At 36.6% G+C, this 22,472-nt stretch overlaps 2 protein-coding genes across 8 annotated transcripts in view; one reads left to right on the top strand and one right to left on the bottom strand.

Moving 5' to 3' along the window:
- The window catches only part of Greb1l (GREB1 like retinoic acid receptor coactivator), a 260,469-nt gene that overhangs the window by 35,174 nt on the left and 202,823 nt on the right, over nt 1-22,472 (top strand). The window lies entirely within an intron of this gene.
- LOC124965698 (60S ribosomal protein L23a-like) lies at nt 1,679-2,092 on the bottom strand. The gene has a single exon (XM_047526844.1). The coding sequence runs from the start codon at nt 2,090-2,092 to the stop codon at nt 1,679-1,681; it is 414 nt and encodes a 137-aa protein (XP_047382800.1).

The raw sequence follows: 22,472 nt of genomic DNA on the forward strand, positions 1-22,472 counted from the left end.
AGAAAGTATGTAGTCTCAGAGGGGAAGTGCTTGACAAGGGGGAGTGACTAAGGGGGCCAGGGCACCAGGTTTTGGGGGCTGGGGAAAGGCGAGGGACAGACACAGGCCAGATCTCATGGGCCTCTTCAGCCATGTTAAGGCATTGGACCTTTGCTTTTTTGCATTAAAAAAAAAAAAAAAAAAGGCAAATAACTTGTGTGATTTAAAAAGGAGAAATAAAGAACTTACTATTTTGTTTTATTTTTTGCATTACTGGTGTTTGAACCCAGGAGTACTATACCACTGAGCTACTTCCCCAACCTTTTTATTTTTAACTTTGAGACAGGGTCTTGCTAAGTTGCTAAGACTGGCCTTGAACTGTGATCTTCCTGTTCATCTTCCCAAGTAACTGGGATTGTAGACATGCACCACCACACCCAGAAAATTTACTATTTCAGATGGCAGCATATAATAAGCATTCTAGCCTGACTTTTTAGCCATCATTTTGGAATAAAATATATAAATATCATCTTAGTCCCTTAGGGCTGCTAGAAGCAAAAATACCATAAATGGGGTAGCTTATAAACACGAAACATTTATTTCTTATCATTCCAGAGGATGGTAAATATAAACTCAAGGTGCCTGATTCCTGGTTCATGGACAGTGCTTTTTAGCTGTAAAGGAATAGGGGAACCCTCTGGAGCCTCTTTTGTAAAAGCACTAATCCTATTCATGAGGGCTCCACCCTCATGGCCTAAGTACCTCCCAAAGGCCCTGTCTCCTAATAACATCACCTTGGGGGTTAGGATTTCAACATATGAATTTTGCATTGACACAAAATGAGGCTGTGGCAAATTCCAATTATAGTTATGCAACTATGACTATAACATAACTATAACAATGTTTCATTCAATGAACTGCATATATGACAGTGTTCCATATGATTATAATGGAGCTGAAAAATTCCTATGGCTTAATGACATTGTAGCTGTTGAGATGTCACAGTATAGCACATTACTCTTATGCTGTGATAAAGCTGGTGTAAACAAACCTGTTGCACTGTCAGTGATATAAATTATAGTGCATACAATTTTGTAAAGCACTTAATACTTTATAATAAATGATACATTACTGATTTATGTATTTATCATTATTTTAGATTTTACTCTTATTAAATAAAGTTAACTGTAAAACATTGTGCTGTGTTACACTGGCAGCAATCTCACAAATCTCATGTTTACCATATCTCATGTTTACTGCATCTTGTGATTGTGCTGAGAGGCCACACCAAGTGATTGACGTGCAGCATCTAGAGTTGTGAAAGTATACACTATGATGTTAACACAGCCATGTGATTGCCCAACAATGCATTTCTCAGAATATGTCACTCTGGTTAAGTGAGGCATGGCCATACATAGATACAGTAAATAATATTTTATTTTTAAATTTAAAAAAATACCACACATGTAACAACAATGAAGAAAAAAAAAATGAAAATGTCCAGAGTCTGTGTTCTTATCTATCACACACACATGCTACCTCTGTTAGTTCTAGGAATACAAAGTCAGTGACTATGTTTGTTTGTTTATTCATTTTAGGTTGAAAAAACAAAGGGTATATTTAGAATTAGACAGCTGAACTCTATGTAGATGATCCCGATTTTGTTGGCAGCATCCAAAGCATCATAATCAGGAGCCAGTCAAGCGTATGCCTTCTTCTCTCCATCAGGTCTGATCAGGGTGTGAACCTTGGCCACATCAGTGTCATAGAGCTTCTTTACAGCCTGTTTGATCTGGTGTTTGTTGGCCTTGACAGCCACAATGAACTCAAGTGTGTTGCTGTCTTCAGTCTTCTTCACGGCTGGCTCAGTGGTCAGGGGGAACTTAATGATGGCATGGTGGTCAAGCTTGTTTCTCCTGGGGTGCTCTTGAGGATATCTGGGCTGCCCCAGGAGCCGCAACATCTTGGGTCTCCGGAAGGTAGATGATATGCGAATCTTCTTCTTTTTATGACTGTGGACACCCTTCAACACTGCCTTCTTGGCCTTCAAAGCTTTTGCTTTGGCTTCAGCTTTGGGAGGGGCAGGAGCTTCCTTCTTAGCTTTCAGTGCCATCTTGGTGAAAAGTACTATGTTTATAATATTCTAACCATGGCTGTAAAGCCAAAAACAAGGGAAAGGAATTGATAGATTTGACTACATGCACATGCACTTGTTTACTTTTACATTTTTTTCAAATCTCCAAAACAAAATATTAAAAAAAAGAAAAAATTTTGGCAATGAATGTAGTAAGACAAAGTGTTAATATTTTACAATCAACAAAAAAGAACAAGTCCTTTAAAAAAATGGTCTTAAAAAAAGGTCTAGGGAGAGGTTGACAGAGTTATCCTTGGCCAAATCCAATCTACCATCTTATTTTAAAAATGAAGTATTATTGGAGTGTGGTCATGTTTATTCATTTGCATATTTTGTGTGGTTACTCTTGAGATAAAATGGCAAGAGTTGAGTGTGACAGTGAAGCTGACAATGTTACTATCTGGCCCTTTACAGAAAAAAGTTCCCTGATTTCTGATATAGAGGATTATCCCCTTGTGGTAGTCTTAAAAGATAATATAGAGTTTCTTCTTTTTCTGTCTGTCTGTGTCTCTCTCTCTCTCACTCATTTTTTTTTTTTTTTTGTACCAGGAATTGAACCCAGGGTGCTTAACCACTGAGCCAAATCCCCAGCCATTCTTATTTTTTATTTTGAGACAGGGTCTTGCTAGGTTGCTTAGGGCCTTGCTAAGTTGCTGAGGCTGGCTTTGAACTTGCAATCCTCCTGCGTCAGCCTCCTGAGCCACTGGGATTATGGGTGTATACCACCGTGCCCATCGAGGTTCTGTTTAGAAGGGCTTTTGGTGGTCCTCTTCAGCAGCAGGAGAATGGGCCAGATGGACTCTTATGACTCCTCTCCCATGCCATCTTGTTTTATATTGAATTCATCTTTGGTTGGATTATTATATGTGAATGTGAATGCCTGAAGGCATCTGTCCTTTCTTGAGCATTTCCCCTCATTGTTTCTGTTTTCCTACTGACCTTTCTACCTGTCCCTTCTGCTGCACTGCTCTTTCTATAGTAAACAAACCTTAGGGTCCTCAGGTTTTTTTTCAAAACATGTTTTCTGACTTTTATTAACTCCTGATGCTGCAATCATCTACTCTTCTCTATTCTTACACCCAGATTATCCACTTTCGTTGGGCAAATTCACACAACCAGGGCAAGGGGTGGTACAGCTACATTCATGGTCTTCTACCTGGGCTGGGAATCTTCTTTTGAAATCTAACATGTTTCCAAATCAGCTCATCTCCAATGGCTTCTAAGAGCTGGCCAGCCTAACTTTTCTCTTTCACTTCAGCTCCCTTGTTCCATCACCCTTTCCTAGCTCTCTAAAAATTCTCTCATCTTGTACTTCACAGAGAATATGGAGGCCTTTGTGCAGTGAGAACTGGATCCTAACCTCTCTTGTTCCTCTGAGTGAAGAATCCATTCATGATACCTTCTCTGTGCTGTATTGCCAACGTTTTGTCTCTCAAATGTTGTTTTTCCTGCAACTTATAAACTAGGTCATCTCTGTTCTTTTTATAAGAAAGGAAGGAAGGGAGGGAAGAAGAAAGAAGAGAGAACGAGAAAGAGATGGAAGAAAGAAAGAAATAAAAGGAAGTTCTTTTCATAATTCTTTAGACCCTACACTCCTCACGACTGTCCTGTACATCTCTCCTGCCCTCACAGCCCAGGGGTTTGAACACAGGCTCTCCACTTTTCACCAGTTCCTCATGTAGTGCCACAGGAGTTGTCCTGTGAGGGTTGTGAAACTGTCCTGGCCAACCTGCTACACTGGGTGTACCCCTCCATCCCTGTCCTCTTTGACTCATTTGAAATTGCGATACAGTGGACTATTATCTCGTTGTTAAAACTACCTTTTTGTTGTCCTTGATACCATTCTCTTCTGGTTTTCCTCTTTTATTTTTCTTCAAGAGTTTTTGTAGGCTGTTACTCATATTCCCACCCCTGAAATAGAATTCTCTCCTTTGTCCCTTTTTCTGTCCCTTGACACACTTTTCCTAGGCAATCCCATGATCTCTTAACTCACGAGTCACAAATCTCTATTCCTAGCCTAGACCTTTTCGTAGACTCCTCCAGCATGTTCCTGCTCAGATAGCCCCATGTCCAAATGTTCTAATGTCGTCTCAAACTGAACAACCAAAATGCAACCCTATCTCCCTCTCCCTTGCCAGTCTATGCTGTGCCTGTCGTACCTCGTGAACCACTGTAGTACCTCAGTACTGTGACATGCTTTTCTAACCAATTCCATATTGAACTTCTTGAGGGCAGGAACTACATGTTTCATCTCTGTATTTGGATTGTCTAGTACAACAAGTTTTCTCAATAAACGTGTGAAAACAAGAAAGGATGAAACTTACTTTGGATTGAAGTGTTGCCAACAGAATTCATAAATATTTGGTGGATTGTCCTCTGAAATGAAGTGTGTCTGAAATACTGGCTGAAAGATAAAGCCCCAAAGATGTTCTTACCCTAGCACTTGTTGATAAAACACAACAAAAACTCATGAGGCCTGTTTAAATGGATGTAGCTATGACAGATGACTTTTTATTTAGCAATAAAGTCATCTAAGCTTATAAATTGTAGGATACTAAGTATCTCCTTAAAATGTGAAGTTTAGTATTACACACTGAAATTTTTACATTTAGCACTTAGCACACTTAAGCTTAGTCCCTGAGAGTTGGGCACTTGGTAGTACGAAGAACACTCAGTGTAACTTGTTCTGGGTGTAAAACGTTCTCACATCAAGTGTTTTAAAAATGTTTAAATCAGAACACTCATCCTTGATCAACCCATAACACCAACTATAAAATTAAGAAATAGACACCAGTCACATTATATCATAAAGCAGAAAGATTATGATTTGCATAACCAAGGTTTGAATTAATAAAGTAGCAATCAGAAATTAAGAAAAAAACGTGTGCCAAACTCAGTCCAGAAACCAACTGACTATTTTTCAAATTCAGATCATCTTAATATCAAAATAATATTTTATTTTAAAAATCAATTCAAGACTTGGAAATTTGAAATTAATGGATATTACAGTAGTCCATTACATTAGAATAGCAATAGTTCTTATACAACTGTGTGTGTCCTATGAAGTAATGTTATCTATAGCCAATTCCATGTTTCTCTAATTTGTCTGACAAATATGTTATCAGAAAAAACAAACATTCACAGTTTAAATCTTCCAAAGGGTTAAAAATATCATTAGGACATCTCCAAATCTGGTATTTATATTAAATTACTTTTAAATTGCCGTTTTCCTCATCACTTCAAACCCCTTCTCTAGTTGAAGAAAATATAACATTTTAGAAAGATTGGGAAATAGAGAAAAAGGACACCTACAATGCCATAAGTTTCACACAGCTTTTTGCAGGAATGTTTTTTTTTTTCAATATTGTAGCTATGTGTGATTTTGTGTTATTTTGAAAACATCCATTTTCTTATATGGATGTTTTTCTGTGTGGTTACTAAAATAATCATTATTATAAATTTTTTAACAGCCTAATATCTTTAATGATATGCCCTATTTTAACCACTTATCCTTGATAATTTAAATGAGATCCAATTTTTTACTTGGTACTTATGGATCCTTTCCCACTATACTTTGTAAATTTTTTTAGGATAGAGTTCTAAAAATAAAATTGCCCAGTTGAAGGTTGTACTCTTTAGATATGTAATATCTTAATGATTTGTGAAATGATCCTTCCAATTTATAGTTACTCCTGAAATATAACCATTTCATTGCTAATTTAGCAGACTTTTTTTAAAAAGGACACGTCCTTTTTTTTGTTGTTAATAGACTATTTTTTGATCACTGTTAGGTTTGCAGAAAAATATAGTGGAAAGTACAAGGGACTTTCCTATACCCCCTCTTGCACTCCCAGTTTCTATTATTAACATCTTGCATTAGTGTGGTAAAATTGTTATAATTGATGAATGAATATTGGTACTTCATTATTAACTAAAGTTTGTATTAGCGTTCACTATGTGTTGTACGTTCTATTGGTTTTGACAAATGTATAAAATCATCTATCCCCCATTATCATATACTGCCCTAAAAATCCTGTGAACCCACCAATTCATCCCTCTTTCCCTCCCTGCAGGTCTTGGACAACCATAGATCTTTTTACTGTGTCCTTAGTTTTGCCTTTTCCAGAATGTCATATACAGTTATGTGATGCATAATGATGTTCCAGTTACTGAAGATCTGCACATACAACTATGGACCCAAAGGATTATATTCCCTAGTAATGTCTGAGCTATCTTAGTTTGTATAAGTACACTTTGTGATGTTCACACAATGATGGAATCACCTAATGATGCATTTGTCAGAACATCATTGTTATAAGTGACACATGACACATGATGTAATTGGCATATTTGATAGGTAGGCTTTACATATTTTTTTATTTAACAATATGCATTTAAGATTCCTGATATCTTTTTGTGACTTGAGAACTCTTTATCACTGAATAATATATTCTACTGTATGGTTCTACTACAGTTTATCCATTTATCTGTTGGAGGACATCTTGGTTGCCTCTGGTTTTGGCGATTTTGAATAAAGCTGCCATAAACATTTATGTACAAGATTTTTGTGTAGACATGTTTTCAACCCATTTGAAAACTATATGTTTTCTGTTTACATGTTATTGTTTAATATGTGTGTAATTTTTCTTTCCTGTCTCTGAATATATTAATGAAATAAATGTGTAAACACTTTTTACTCCCTGCAGATTCTCTTGTTTTCTTCAGGTGGCTTTTTGTTTTTTTATTTGAGTTTGTATGTACTATGTCTGAGATATTTTTTAGTTTTCTGATAATCCTGGTTGTCTTCTCTTCTTTAATGCCAGTTCCCAGTAAATCTGATAAGAAATTCTGATCCCACCATGAAGCTTGTCACCTGTGGAAAAATGTCCAGTCAGTGTGTTAAGTCTTTCTTGCTGGTTGGATTCTACATAGAAAAATCTTATAACTTCCTGTCTCTATGGTTGTAGGACTGGTTACCTTTTTCTGGGAGCTGAGTTGGAAAAGAGGTGGGTAGATTCAATTTTCAGGGCATACAATGTTAACCTAGGGTCCTTATTTGCAGAATGGCACACCCATCTTCAACTGTGCCTGTCCAGCTTTCTGTAAAATAAGAGGGATGTAGTTGCCTGCTTGGGTTAGGGAAAGGGATCTGGAAAGTTAACTGATTTTTTTTTTTTTTTTCAATACTGGGGATTGAGCCCAGGATTGACAAATCCAGGGCCTCATGCCTGCCAGGCAAGCAGTCTACCACTGAGTTAATCCCCAGTCCCCACTCCCTGTTTCTAACCTTACCTTTATTCTCATATGTGAAACCTAACCTGATGTTGCCTTTTCAGGGAAAGTGGTTTACTGGGTAAATCTGGTTGTTTCTAAGCTTCTCCTGCTGCTACATTAGGATTCAGTTTTCTGGTTCTGCAAGGTCAACTATTGCTTGTCCATTTTTCTTGATTTGATGCATTTTGTTGGTGTTCCCTTTGCTTCTGTTCTCTTTTGTCCTTGTTATTTCATACCTTTAAAGAACCCTTTCCTATACATTTTGTTGAGTTTTGGTTGGCAGTGAAGGTAAATGCATTTGCACAATCTGCTACATTTATGTGAAATTCTCATACTTAAAAGGAAAGTAAAAATAATCTTCTTTATAGGTAATTGAAGCTAATTGGTCAAAAACTTCAGAAAACTGTTTTTTGAAATTTTTATTAATATTGTCTATAAATGAACCTGCACATAATTCTGGCACATGTTCATTTTGACTTTACTATGTGAATACATAAGCATGTGATTCCTTTTCAACTTTTTCTGTCCAAAATGCAATTATGTTTATAGGGATGGAAAACAAATCCATGAGAATACAGATGAGGATTGGCTGTGAATAAGCATGAGAGAACTTTTTGGGGTGATGGAAATGTGGAAATGTTCTAAAACTGAATTGTGGTGATGGTTGCATAATTCTGCAAGTTCGTAAAAAACTATTGAAATATACACCTACAATGGGTATGTTTTATGAAATGTAAGCTACAAGTCAATAAAATTGTTAAAAAATTTTCCCCTATCCCCAGCCAAAAGATCAATCATTATATCACAAATCTTTGTTCATTCTAAAGTTTATTGTGAACACATTTGATGTCAGCAGGTTTAGACCTATGAAAACAAATTAAAATTTATTAATTAATATTTAATTATCACATCTCTTCCAATTCTTCCTTTCATCTTACAAAACATCACATGGAATTCCATTTTCATAATATATTTTTTCCTTGCCTTTTTCTATTTTTGTTTATATGATTACATATTTTTGCATAGTTATAATTATCATATGCATGTATAATGTACATAATATCATTGAGTCTTGTGATTATAAAATAGCATTTTAGCCATTTTTCCATGTTGTATGTGTTGTTGGCAGTTACATAGTACTCATATAATTTATGTCATATATTAATTACTCATTTCTCTAGGTTTGAGTTTTAGACTTTCAAAATTTCTGCTTCTAAAAATAATATGTAATTGCATAACTTTATACATTTTGTTTCTGCCTGCCCCTAACCCCTGTAATTATCTACTTAGGATGAATTCCTAGAAAGCTTCTATTGCTCTTTAACTTAACTTTAGAGCAAACAAATTGTATATAGTTATATAATTTATATATTTACATAATTAATATAATTTTTTTGGTTGTAGATGAACCTTTATTTTTATTTATTTTTATATGGTGCTGAGAATCAAACACACTGCCTCACACTTGCTAGGCAGGTGCTCTACCATTGAGCCACAACCCCAACACCACAAATTGGGTTATATATGATTTTCTTTTGATTTACTTCAGAAAATTCCACATATGTGGAATTTCTATTACTTTTTTTTGGACTGTGAATTGAACTCAGTGCTGCTTTACCACTGAGCTATATCCTCAGTCCTTTTTATTTTTATTTTGAGATAGGGCCTTCTCCTTAAGTAGCTGAGGCTGGTCTTGAACTTGCAATCCTCCTGCCTCAGACTCCAGAGTTGCTGGGACACACACCTGATGGTTACTATCTTTTATGTTATTTTTATATGTTATTCTACATGATGACTTCTGATATTTTACCACTAATTATCAGGTATACTGATTTGAAGAAGTGAAGAAAGGCAGGAATTCTCTGAAATAAAACAAAATATATATTCTCTTGCTGAAAGACAGTAGCACCCTCCTGGTGTTTTTACTCTATTTAAAATTTCCTAATGGAGGAGTATCCATTTTAGGTTGGACTATAGTACCCACTTTAAATTAGGTCAGATTCCTAATGCCTGTTTATCCTAAGTAATTGTACTGGAGTATCTTATCATTGATATACAGCTGTGTTTTACCAGATACATGCTGAGAAACCATCTTTTAAACCAAAAATTAAATTTTTAATTCCATTATTGAATCACTCCTTGTCCAAGTGAATGGGCACACTGGAGAAGACACCAGAAGTTCTCAACATCTAGGAAATATGCCCTAGCCTGTGTTGCATGTTGTTTGTCTTGATGGTGTCCTTTGTAGTATAGAAGTTTTTAATTTCAATGATATCCAGTTATCTGGTTTTTATTTTGTCACTTATGCTTTTTGGGTTCTATTTAAGATTGCCTTATTCAAGGTCATAGAGATTTATACCTACATATTCTTCAAAAAATTAACTATAAATAGTTTTAGCTCTTACATTTATGTCTATGACTGATTTTTAGTAAATCTTTATGTATAGTATAAGGTATGTGTCTCAATTCATTCTTCTCATTTGGATATCTAGTTGTTTTCGTGTCATGTGTTAAAAAGACTTTTCTTTCCCAATTGAGCTATCTTGGCACCCTTATCAAAAATCAATTGACTAAAGGATAAAGTTTTTTTCTCTCAACTCTTATTTGCATTCCACTGATTTATATGTCTGTTTGTATGCCAGTAGCAGTCTCGATTGGTATAGCTTTAAGTTTTAAATTTGGAAGCCTTCCTACTTTGTTCTATTTGAAGATTATTTTGACTACTTTTGGTCCCTTGCACTTCTGTGTGAATTTTAGAATGAACATGCCAATTTTAGCTAATAAGTCACCTGGGATCTTGATAGGAATTGTATTGAATTTGTAGATTTTAAGCATCTGTTTTATGTGGTTTCTTTGGGCACCAAAGTAGAACCTTTTGATTCTGCCTTTCTTGTTCTCTCAAAAGGCAGGGTTGTCACTGACATTAGTCCTGAAAGAAAAGGAAGAACCCTGTTAATATGAATATGTTTTTCTCTATCCTAGTTTTCTTATATATAAAATGGGGTTACATGTGTGCCTGTGTCATCAGTATGTTGTGAAGATAAATGAGAGAATTGTTATGAAGTGCCTGGTAAGAACTCAATAAATGCTGCTTCACAGTAATAATTATATTCCCAGGACTCTTGGTATCTGGATTAAGTCTATAATTCCTGCCCACATTGGCCTCCTCTCCTACTACTCTCAGTTACAACCTGCATTTTCCGTGAAAATGTGCACCTATCTGATTCTCAAAAGCCCACGTTCTTCCACTACATTGACAGATGTTTGATAGGTTAAAGCATAAAAAACAAGGGGAATATTTGCAATATGTAGCAAGTGATAATTTCCACTAAGAAAACCTTAATTGAAAATGTGTAATTTCTAAACTCCAAGTGAAGAAACAACTCTTGGAATATATATACATATTCCATTTATAAGTATATATAAGTATATATAATTAATTACATATATTATTAATTATACATATATAGCATTTTTTATTCTTAAACAATTCCATTTCCTGGACTTGGTAGTTTTTTTTTTTTTACTATGATGCTTATGACTTGCATTCACTCAGAAACTGACAGATAGAAGAAAGCTTGGAGGATCTGCCATATTCAAGTGTAAGATAGAGGGGGATTATGCAGAGCTTTATTTTATTATGACCCTAATGTACACAAGTTCTCCAGCCTGTAGGAAGAGTTCATTTTATTAAAGAGAGTGGACTGACTTAATTAATTAAGTTGCTCACCTCCCTAAGCATCTGAGGATTCCTAGGGGACACTTATATATATTCTGTTTTGACTTGTTACCTTTCACTTTTTAACATAGCTCTGGACTTTTTCACCTGTGGTAAACCTAAACAAATTTGATGTTAGTGTTTTATAATTAAAGAACCTTGTTAATACTATAAATGTATACTTAAATTTCTTTAAGTATACTATCCTTTTCCTCATGTTTGAAATCTGATTTCTGATACTTACTTTTTGAGTTAACAGAATGTAGTCCAGTGGTGAAGTTTATAACTTTCACAAGTGAAGTGATAGATTTTGGTGTAATAGCCATATAGATACCAAGGAGGAAGTTTATGGGCAATAAATTAATGAGTTTGTGTTTGTGTGTGCTCATTTCTTCTTTCTTCATGTGATGCTATTAGGTGTTGGTGTCTTATCCATTGTCTCAGCTTCCTTCAAATACACTCTTCCATAAACCCTATCCCAGCTAGATGTGAGATGATATTTGAACTTCTGCATAAAGAGGCTTATAAACCTCTCACAGCACCTACTTGATGCCACTTCGTATAATAGTTATTTGTGTACTTTATTATGTTCCCATTAGGTTGTAGTTCCTTGAGTCCAGGCACTGTGTGTTGTTAATAGTGGTCCATCCTTACCTCCTTGCCAATTCTTTTGTATATGTAGAGTGTTTAAATATGTTTGCTAAATTAAATTTCCTACTCAAGGTAGAAGAAACTTAAGTAGTAGACATTTTTGTGCTCTTGATTGAGAGTAGTTCATCAAAAACTCCTAACAGAAACCTATTGAGAGTGCTCTGTACCAGGGCGCTGGGGTTGATAATTCATGTAGAAGTCACTGTTAACCTCCTTTTATAGATAAGGAGATATGTTGATAATTCTAAACTACTAATAAAAGTATAAGTCAGGGCTGGGGAGATAGCTCAGTTGGTGCCTTGCAAGCACAAGGCCCTGGGTTCAATCCTTAGCACTGCCCCCCGCCCAAAAATAAAAAAGTGTAAGTCAACTGAAACTTTCTCATAATGCTATCCTTGGGGTTCATGGTATAGGAGCACTTATTTAAATATTTTCCTTTTTTATATATCTGTTTTTATTTATTAGAAATGTATATTTGTAACTGTGTGTGTACATAATTCTATAAAAACAGTGTATTGATGACTTTTCTTTAATTTCATATGATGAAGCATACCCACGTTGGCAAGTAGAGCTACAAATATACATGAATAAATTTGTATATTTTACATATACACATACGTACTTAATGTGCTTATATGTATATTTATATGTGTTCCACAAATATAACTTTGCAATGTGCATATAGGGAAATATTTATCAAACAGGGCTATTTTTACAGAGAAAACCATAAAGATCTTGGCCTAGCATTGTTGACCTTAGAGATATCTTCCAAACCTTGCAGGGTTGCTGGTCCAAAGTTCCTGAAAAGTTTTTCTTTTTATGTTTTTAGTCTACTTTCTGAAGTTAATTTCTAACTAAAGCATTTCAATAAAATAGTGAATGGGGCTGGGGGTGTAGCTCAGTGGTAGAGTGCTTACCTAGCATGTGCAAGGCCCTGGATTTGATGCCCAGCACTGCAAACAAAGAAAAAATAAAATAAAATGATGAGTGGAAACTTGGGGAATGCCTGGAAGGGGACCAAAACGTACCATCTCTATGTCAAATTCTATGCCGTAGTAAGTTGTCATCTAGCAAAATTCCAGTGAATACATGTATATAATTAGATGATTTTGTTTGCTACTGTTACTGAGATAGAGTAAGTTCTTTCAGTTATCTGGAACTGCCATTTTGGCCAGGGGAGACGAGTTGGGCTCTGGGAACCTAGGAAGACAGAGTTCAGTAGAGCAAGGCATGTGTTAGTGCAGTGCTTCTCAAATTGTCTGATATGGAAATTAGTTTATGTTCTTTTCAAATGAGGTAGAGCAATAATTTCATAAAATACAATAAACATAATAATTAGAAAAATGAAATTTAAAAGATAAAATACAACCCCCAATTTTTAATATTAGATTTGATAGACATAAAATTACTCTTATAAACTGCTGTCCTGTACTTGTCTGATCAAGTTCTATCTCTGGTCCATGGACTACACTTTGAGTAATGCTGGTTTAGACTGTTAACTGTCTTGATAAGCTCATATAGCAGTTTGGATATTCTATAATGGACTTGATTATAAGATCTCTTTGACTTGAATGAACACTTAAAGGAAACGGGATTTGTTTGTGTCTTGAAGTGAGACCAGAACAAAAAAATTTAGCTGTTATTTGTTCTGTAGGGTGAAGAGATTTGAGCAGGAAGGAAGAAGGTGTCATAGAATGGAAATGACACCTTCGAAAATACTTTTCATGTATAAGATTAATTCAGGGAGAAAAATGAACACAATGAGACTTTCAAGAAGTAAGTCCCTTGAACCTGAGAGTTCAGGCAAAAGATAATGAATACCTGGTCAAGTCTGAGGATATGGAGCAGCAGCAAAAATATTTACTGAGCCCTGTTACAAAGCATGTCACGTATGCTATCTTACTTAATCTTTACAACCATCCTATGTGGTAGTATTGTTAACCTCATTTTTCAGATGTGGAAATAGACTCTAAGAAGTTAAGTAACTTGCCCCAAGGTCTCATGACTTTCAAATATGTGGAGTATGTAACTCAAAACACATATTTATTAGGTTCTGAAATGAGTATCCAAATAAGTGGTTTTGGCAAATCTTGCTTAGCATGTTGGTCCATGAACTTGAGAAGGTATCATTATCCTTTGGTACCACCTAGCCTGTTAACCACTCTTAGCTCTTCAAGTGCATTTTGTTTAAACTTTTTTAGAGATTTGACCTTAAATAGAAAGAATGGAATGGCTTACCAGGAAGCAGTTAATTCTGAGGATTACAGTCGCCGTCAGAGCAACATAGCCCTGGTGAAGTGGGTTAAACTTAGGGTGGCTGTTAACACTGAACCCAGGATGTTAACCTAGGGTGTTAACACTTTATAAGTGACATTTTATAATCTAATTCTAATCATTTAGTTCTCTAATGATTGCATATGATAGAAGTATTTCACCTAGCCTGCTTTAAGACCTGTTGGTGCCATGCTTTCTGAAATGATTTGCTCCTCTCATAGAATCAAGAAATTTTTATTTGGCATGTGTTTTTAATTTTTGTCTGTTTCAAAACCAGAAAAGAAATAAAATAGATCATTTAATCAGTTGTATGTACTGTTTTTTCCATACCAGAACCTAGACCAAGAACTTGTGCACGTCGTTCTAAAGAACTACACCCTCCATCACACTACTGGCACTCTGTAAGTGCCAACAACAACTTGTCTGGGAGAAGTCTTTTGTTATTCAGGAGCATATGTTTGTTGTCATTGGTGATACTCATTTTTCAATGTATATTCTATAACAAATGACCTCAAACTTGCAGTTGTCTGTTATCATACATTCATATTCAGCTCTGTCATCTGTTTCTCATTGCCATTTTTCTTATCTTATTAAATATTAATTTTAATTTAAAACACAGATCTAATATTTTTGTTCCTTGCAACAGCCAAGTAAGTATTTTATGACTCACTCCTACATTTAACAAGAGGATACTGCTGTTGAATATATTTCTATATCAAGCATAAGAGTTAAAAGTTACCATCTTTTTGTTTGGGTAGAGTTGCTAACTCTGGGGAAGTAGAGAAAGAGTCTATAATAGGTTTTAGCAGCCTGGTGATAAGGGGAAAAGAATATCAACATGGACTTAACCTTAGAAAATGTAAATTACCATTTTACTGATATTGGCTTAAATAATTATTTTGTTTGATTCCATTTAACATTTTAAGTTAAAATGACTTTTAACATTAAAATCAATTTAATGTTGTTCCCTTTTTATTCTTTTTTTGTGTGTGGGGGGGATGGTTATAAGACATTTTGGGTTTTGTTAGCTGAAAATAATCCAAAAAGGTTTTCCTTGGAGACGAGCAAGGAGACTATCCAGGGATCGGGGTGGGTGTGGAGGAAAGAGCCGTGGTCTTTCTTCTGCTTGGGGCGAATGTGTCTGACTGTGGGGTGGAGCTCTCTTGGCCCCTATTTTCTGGTGTGAGTGCATTTGTCCAATGCAGAGCTGCAGTCAGATTGCTGCTTTGGGTCCAAGGACCACTCCTCTGCAGGGAGGAGTCAGAGTCAGTACTGACTATTAATGATTGAAGGGAAGCTCAGCCTTGAGAAATGCCAAAGGGCTTATTTCTTCCTTTTCTTTCTTTCTTTCTTTCTTTTTTTTTTTTTTTTTTGTACCAGGGATTGAACCTAAGAGTGCTTAATCACGGAGCAAATCCCCGGCGGCCCTTTTTGTTTTTATTTAGAGACAGGGTCTCACTAGGTTGCTTAGGGCCTTGCTGAGTTGCTGAGGCTGGTTTTGACCTGATCTCTTTCTGTCTCAGTCTCCTGAGTTGCTGGGATTACAGATAGTGCCACCATGCCAGGCTCCTGCCACCACACTAGACTCATTTATGTACCTATTTGAACAGAATGTAAATTATCATTTACAGATATTAGCTTAAATAATTATTTGGTATAAGTTGATTCCAGTTTCCTTTGCATTCAGTCTTGCCCTTGAGTTAGCATAGGAGGTGGGGAAATTCATGTTTATTTGAATGACAAAAGTATAGTCACTGTGATAACCTGGATTGTTTTTTCTGTGTTATGTGATAACCCGGATTGTGTTTTCTGTGTATTTTTCTGTTATGTATCAGAATTGTATGTTTATTCACAGGTGACTTTTGATGGTGGTACCTCAGTACCATAGCAACAGGCTACATTCTTGTTTGCTACTTACTACCTCCAGAGTTATAAAGGCAATGTTAACAATGCATAGTGTTTGTAGAAAATGCAAAAAGGGCTCTGTCAGAGTTACTTCACTCTGAACCAACCGCTCACTAACTGGGGTGACTGAAACAGATGCAGCTGTTCAGTTTACTAGTGACTTGCTACTGTTCTATTTTGTGATCACTAAGAAATGCTATGCTGCTACCTGGCTTCTGGGAAATGGAAAATGTGGAGTGTGCTTTGGCCTTGAAGTGTTTCTAAAGAGACTACAATACCATGAATACCTGGTTTCCTATCCTACTTCTTCATTCAACACCCAAATGAATCATTTTAATTACCTCCCAGATGTGGCCAAAATAAGAGAGTGCAGGACTACACTGAATACTAATGGTAGAACTGTATACCTACCAAGGATAAAATGTTTTTTAACCTTTTTTTTTCAAGCAAGCAAGCTTTTTTGTTGATAAAATGGTGAGTCCTGTTTTTGATATTTAAATCAGTTTTACTCTACCATCACAAAGCTCTAATATAAATGTTATTACTTTAAAAACATAACTTGTATAAATGCTTATCTAATCCTTAACTACTGAATATATGACTCCACTTCCTTTTTCTAAATCATAGTTTAGATGTTTTTTTCCCCCAAAATCAAAGTTCATTTAAGATAGACCATTTAAAGTTTATGTTAACCTTTACTATAGACTCAATACCTATAACGCTTAGCAGACAGTACAAGCCAACATTATTAGCTGTCACTTACGTAAAACGACTTTCCCTTTTGAAAGTAGATTATAATAAGCAACATTTGTCTGGTAGGAGTTTTTTAAACATAGTTCTCAATATTCATTCTACTGATGTCATCAACTAAAATGATTCCCAGGCCACTATTCTATCTGTCCTATTCTTCAGTCAGATCACACATCATATTCTGTTCCATTTCCTGTATGTCCAAAGCTATATCCTAACTCCAAGAAGGACTTGCTCCACTGTTCCTGAAACCCAAGCATCCTCACCTTTTAGCAAAATCACTGTTCTTTGTGCTCACCTGGGGTATTCTCCCCACCTCTGCTCCACACAAACATGTCTGTCTGGTGAGTACCTACCTCAGATCAGCTCCAGGTTATCTCTTTGATGATGCCTTCCCTGACTCATCATTTACTCTGTGTTTTAGTCAGCTATTTTGCTGCTGTAACTGAAGGATCTAAAACAGTTGTAGAGGAGGAAAAGTTTATTTGAGGGCTCATAGTGTCAGAGGTCTTAGTCTGGCTCCATACCTCAGGTCTCTAGGTAGGGGAGAACATCATGGCAGAAGAGTGTGGCAGAGGGAACCAGCCCACCTTACAATCAGGAAGCAGAGGGAGACTCCACTTGCCAGATACAAATACATACCCAAAGCCACGCCTCAATTCCCACCTCCTCCAGCCACACCCCACCACTTCTTTTACCACTCAGTTAATCCTTATCAGGAGATTAAATCACTGATTGGGTTAAGACTCTTCCAACCCAATCATTTCTCCTTTGAACCTTCTTGCATTGTCTCACACGTGAGTTTTTGGGGGACACCTCACATGCAAACCATAACAACCTCCCATGTTCAAGACATCTGGAACATTTCCAGGTTGGACACACAATGTCTGTGTCACCATGATAAAGTACTTGAGACAGGGTCTTGCTCTTTTGCCCAGCCTGGCATCAAACTCCTAGGCTCAAGTGATCTTCCTGCCTCCACTTTCCAAGTGACTGGACTGCAACTATGTCCTAACCACTGTGCCCAACTGTTCTTTTTTATTTATTTATACTGCTAAAGGAGGAAGGAAGAGAGGAACCCGTATTACCAGAAAGTAGGGCACACGTGATGCCTGTGTACTAAGCAACATGATGAAATTGGGAATCATGGCAACCTTAGGCAAAATTATGAAGCAGATTGTTCCCTAGACCTCTCTCATAAAATTGAATGGATGCATTTCACTGGGGAATAAAACCTTACTGAAAGACAAATGGATCATGAATTTCTGGGGTCTCTGAAACCACCACCACATCCCACGTGTGCAGGTATCTCTATTGCAATGACACCAAAAGGCTAAAAGCTGTATTAAGAATAATAAAACTCATGCTCTGAAGTAAGAATGGCCAGTTTACATAGTTTACACTGAATACTTATGTAATATGAACTGTAAGGGACACTGGATGGATTGGGATGTTATTTTCAGTTTCTTCCTTTCTGAGAAGTGGCCTGTGCATACCTTGTGAGCATTCTCTGTCAGATCGGGACTGAACTCTTGTCTTCTTGGTGTTGCAGCTCACCAGCTTGCAAAGCCTTCTATCTGGGAATGTCCATCCCTTGCTCCAGAGTCTTAAAACATATCATAGAAACATAGAAAAGTTCTCATTTTTTAGTGAATATGATCTTAGATACCATCCCCCCATTAGATTTCCATAGTGCTTTGTCCAGCACTAGTGTCTATGTTATCAGTTAATGTTCCTGCCATTTTGTGCTTCTTTCTTGTCAGTGGTCTCTTGGCCATTTTTCTCTGTAAGATGAATGTGCTTCATGCACTGTGACAATAGAAGGGGTGTTTTAAGCCTTTTCTGAGGGAAGTTCCACTCCTATTTTTAATTCCAGTTGAAAGGGATCCCCTGCTACACAGACCTTGATATGTCCTGTTTGGTACCATTAGACCTGTTCTGATACCAACACATCTTGAGCATTCCTCTTTAACTCTTCAACACTCAACACTATCTTGGGAAATGTAATTTTGGTATGGTGGCAACAAGTACACTAGATAAACTAGGTTTGTACATCAGTTTTAGTTATAGAACAATACTTGAGGAGTTAAAATTTGCTGGGGCAGATTTATGGTAAAATTGCAGAAAACACAAAACTGTTGAGCTATAGAGAAAAAGGTGTATACAAGAGAATGAGGGAGAAACAAGCTAGGGATGAATAGGAATAAAGACAAGGTAGAAGCATTTATTTGGGAAGCTGGTTAGGTGCTACTGGGATCAATAAGCAATACTCTGCAAAGTTGTCTATGAAACTGCATCTTCCTTGATGACTGATGCTTTTTAAGGAGGATAAAGTGGGCTCTGACACTTGTACAGAAAACTGTACTCTCCATCAAAGGCATAAATATAACCTTTTTAAAAAATTAAATTAATTTACATGCCAAAAATCTGCCTTTTCAGTACAAGTGTGGCAGTTTGTAGTATATTCACAAGATTGTACCACTATCACCACTGTTTAATTCCAAACATTTTCATCATCCAGTAAGACACCTTATACCCATTAGCGGTCACTCCCCATTCCTGCCTTTTCCCAAGTTCTTGGCAACCTTCAATATCTTCTATCTCTGTGGATTTGCCTGTTTTGCATAATCCATATAAATGAATTTTGGGTCTGCCTCCTTTCATTTAGCATAGTGTTTTCAAACTTTATCCATGGAGGAGCATGGATGAGTACTTTATTCCTTTCTAAGGCCCAATTAAGAAACATAGTTCTTGATCAAAAATAACATAAGCATCCAAGTGCTATAGTGCATACCTGTAATCCCAGCAACTCAAGAGGCTGAAGCAGGAGGATGGCAAGTTTGAGACCAGCCTCAGCAATTTAGCAAGGCCCTGTCTCAATATAAAAACTTAAAAAGTGCTGGGGAGATGGTTTGGTGGTTAAACACCTCTGGTTTTAATCCCCAGTGCCAAAAAAATCAAATCAAATCAGATGAGAAGCTGGATGCAATGGTAACACCTGTAATCCCAGCCACTTGGTAGGCTGAGACAGGAGGATTACAAGTTTGAGTCCAGATTGGGCAATTTAGCGAGAACCTATCTCAAAATTAAAAAAAAAAAAAAAATGAAAAGGGTTAGGGATGTAACTCAGTGGTAGAGCACTTGCCTAGCATGTATGAGATCCTGGGTTCAATCCCTAGTAACACACACACACACACATCAGGAGCAAAAAGCATCCTGTTATTTTGTGCTGTGGGAAATTTTCTGGAGTGAGGTGACAGTCCTTACAGGATTGGTCCTTAAGTTTGATCATGGGGAAGACCTCAGGCAGGAGTGCTCCTAAAGCCATACTTAGGTTTATTAACTTGATGAGGCAAGGGAAAGAGCACAGCAGGCAGACGGTAGGGCATCTCAGCAAGATAAAGGTTTAGTTTTTTTTTTTTTTTTTTTTTTTTTTTTTGGTAGAAGTTTGGACTCACAATGAATGATTCTAAAGAGGAACCTGGAAAGAGAGGATTAACACTGGATCAAGTGGCACCGCGAAGCAGGAGCAGTTTAGTAATTGAGCATCTCAAGAATCTTTGTTCAGAATGGAGGAGAAACAAGGAGGGGCGGGAAAGTCATTGGCAAGAAAGTGGTAACCATAAAAGGAGGGATTTTGCAGTCCTCCTATGTATGGCCTTGGGAGAGATGTTTTCTTTTGACTCTGCTGTTGGCCTGTCTTGAGTTTGTCAGAGATGTCATAGAAGTGATTTTCATACTCTCACATGACAGTGATACACTCTGGTTCTGAGTTTAAGGAGCAAGTAGACTTGGTAAGACTAGGCAGATAAAACCCAACCCAACTACTAAGTAGGACTAGTGATATCCCTTAACACAAAATGTCCATAGTGGTCTTCTGGCAGACCGTGTGTTATGAATTATCAGAAGGCAAGGGGTTGGACTTAAACAACTCCTGGATTCACTGCCTGCTAAATAATGACCTCCATGCTACATATCTTGTAAATGTGTTCTCTTGCAGGTTTCAACATTAGGGGATAATTAATCCCCTTTCATTCAGACAAAAGGATATGTGTAAACATACCTGTGTTTGTCAATATAGTCATTCATTTACAAACTCACCATAGTTAGAGTTAGGCTGAACCAAAGAAAAAGACCTGGTCCCGGTGGATAGATTAGAATAGTACTGTTCAATAAAACATTCCATGATGATGCAAAGGTTCTCGTCTGCACGGCCCAGTGTACTACTCTTATATGTGGTTCTCACGTATTTGAGATGCAAGTAATATAACTAAAGAACTGCATTTTCATTTTTATTTTTTTTAATTTGTTAGTTGTAGGACACAATACACTTATTTATTTATTTAATTATTTAATGTGTTGCTGAGGCTCAAGCCAGTGCCTCACACATTATAGGCAAGTGCTCTACCACTGAGCCACAACCCAGCCCCTATTTTTATTATTATTATTTTTTATTTAAATCTCACTAGTGACATGTGAAACTAGTGGCTATCATGTTGGACAGCCTGGTCTAGAAATTTCCAAATGAGAGAAAGAATTGCAGGCTCACAATTCAGTGTGTGATGTACATACTCCAATACGAAATGCTCTAGAAACTGAAAAGACAACCTCTGATGGTAGAGGTGATGGAGGATAAATATTCTGATGGTAGAGGTGATAGAGGAAAAATATTCAAAGGAGAGGAGATTGGATGAAGGTGAGATTTAAAAATGAAGTAGACTGGGAGTATAACTCGGAGATGGAGCACATGCTTGGACTGTTCAAGGCCCTGGGTTTGATTCCCAGCACCACACATATACATAAATAATAATGATAATAATGACAACAATAATAATGATAGTAGGAAGGAAGGAAGGGAACAGAGACCATTCTGAGGCAAGCCACTGAGGCATTATAGATTTATATGCAAGTTTTGGAAAAGAGGGATGGCTTGATGGGGTCAAAGTGTAGCTTATTGTGATATAATCACTATATAACATTGCTTGTGGTAAAGGCTTATTTGAACAGCTTAGCAACAAATTTAGCATTTATTGTATGGGGCATACAATGTTAGAGGAACTGCTGTGTTTATCATTTTAAATAGATAGAAAAATTGTCACTATGATCATCATTTCACAGAGAGAAAACTGAGGGAGGCCTGGAAAGTAAAAGAAATTTGCCTGAGGACACACAGTAAGTGGAAAAAGTCAGGACTTGACTGTTTTGACTTTAGAGATCAATTCCTTTGTCAGTAGTCTCCCAATTTAAATTTTTCTGAGTTTGGAAATGGTGATGAATTTGCCTAAGTACATCTTCCATCATTTGTTTCTGACCACTAGAAGTCTTTTTTTAGTTTTTTTTTTTTTTTTTTTTTCTCTGATTTCATATTGAAAATGATTTCTGGCTAAGAGACAGTATAAGATAGTTTGTTTCTTTAATGAAACATTTCATGAACTCAGGTTTTGGAAATAGCTCTATTAACAATCTCCTTCCTTTTTCTGCATATTTATAGCACTAGGAGGCTTTTATATCCTAAAATGGAGTAGTTAAGGAATTAGTCAGTTAAATTGGAGGACCCAGTCCATTCATTCCCAAATTTGAATGAGCCCTTGTGACCATGATGTGGAGAATCCTTGCTTCCGTGTGGTGAGGAATGGCTTGTTATTTGAGCCCCTCCACATCTTAACCTAAAGGTCATGACCCTGGGCTGACTTTTTTCTTTCTTTTTACCCTTTCCTAAGAGCACATCTTAGGGACTGGATAGAGGCTTTGCTTTTCTTAACTAAGAGGAACTGAATTTTTGCACCT

Source organism: Sciurus carolinensis, chromosome 15 (assembly GCF_902686445.1).
Source record: "Sciurus carolinensis chromosome 15, mSciCar1.2, whole genome shotgun sequence".
Classification (NCBI taxonomy): Eukaryota; Metazoa; Chordata; class Mammalia; order Rodentia; family Sciuridae; genus Sciurus; species Sciurus carolinensis.

Excerpts from the sequence above, each read along its gene's own strand:
- LOC124965698 (XM_047526844.1), bottom strand. The coding sequence starts at position 2,092 with ATGGCACTGAAAGCTAAGAAGGAAGCTCCTGCCCCTCCCAAAGCTGAA.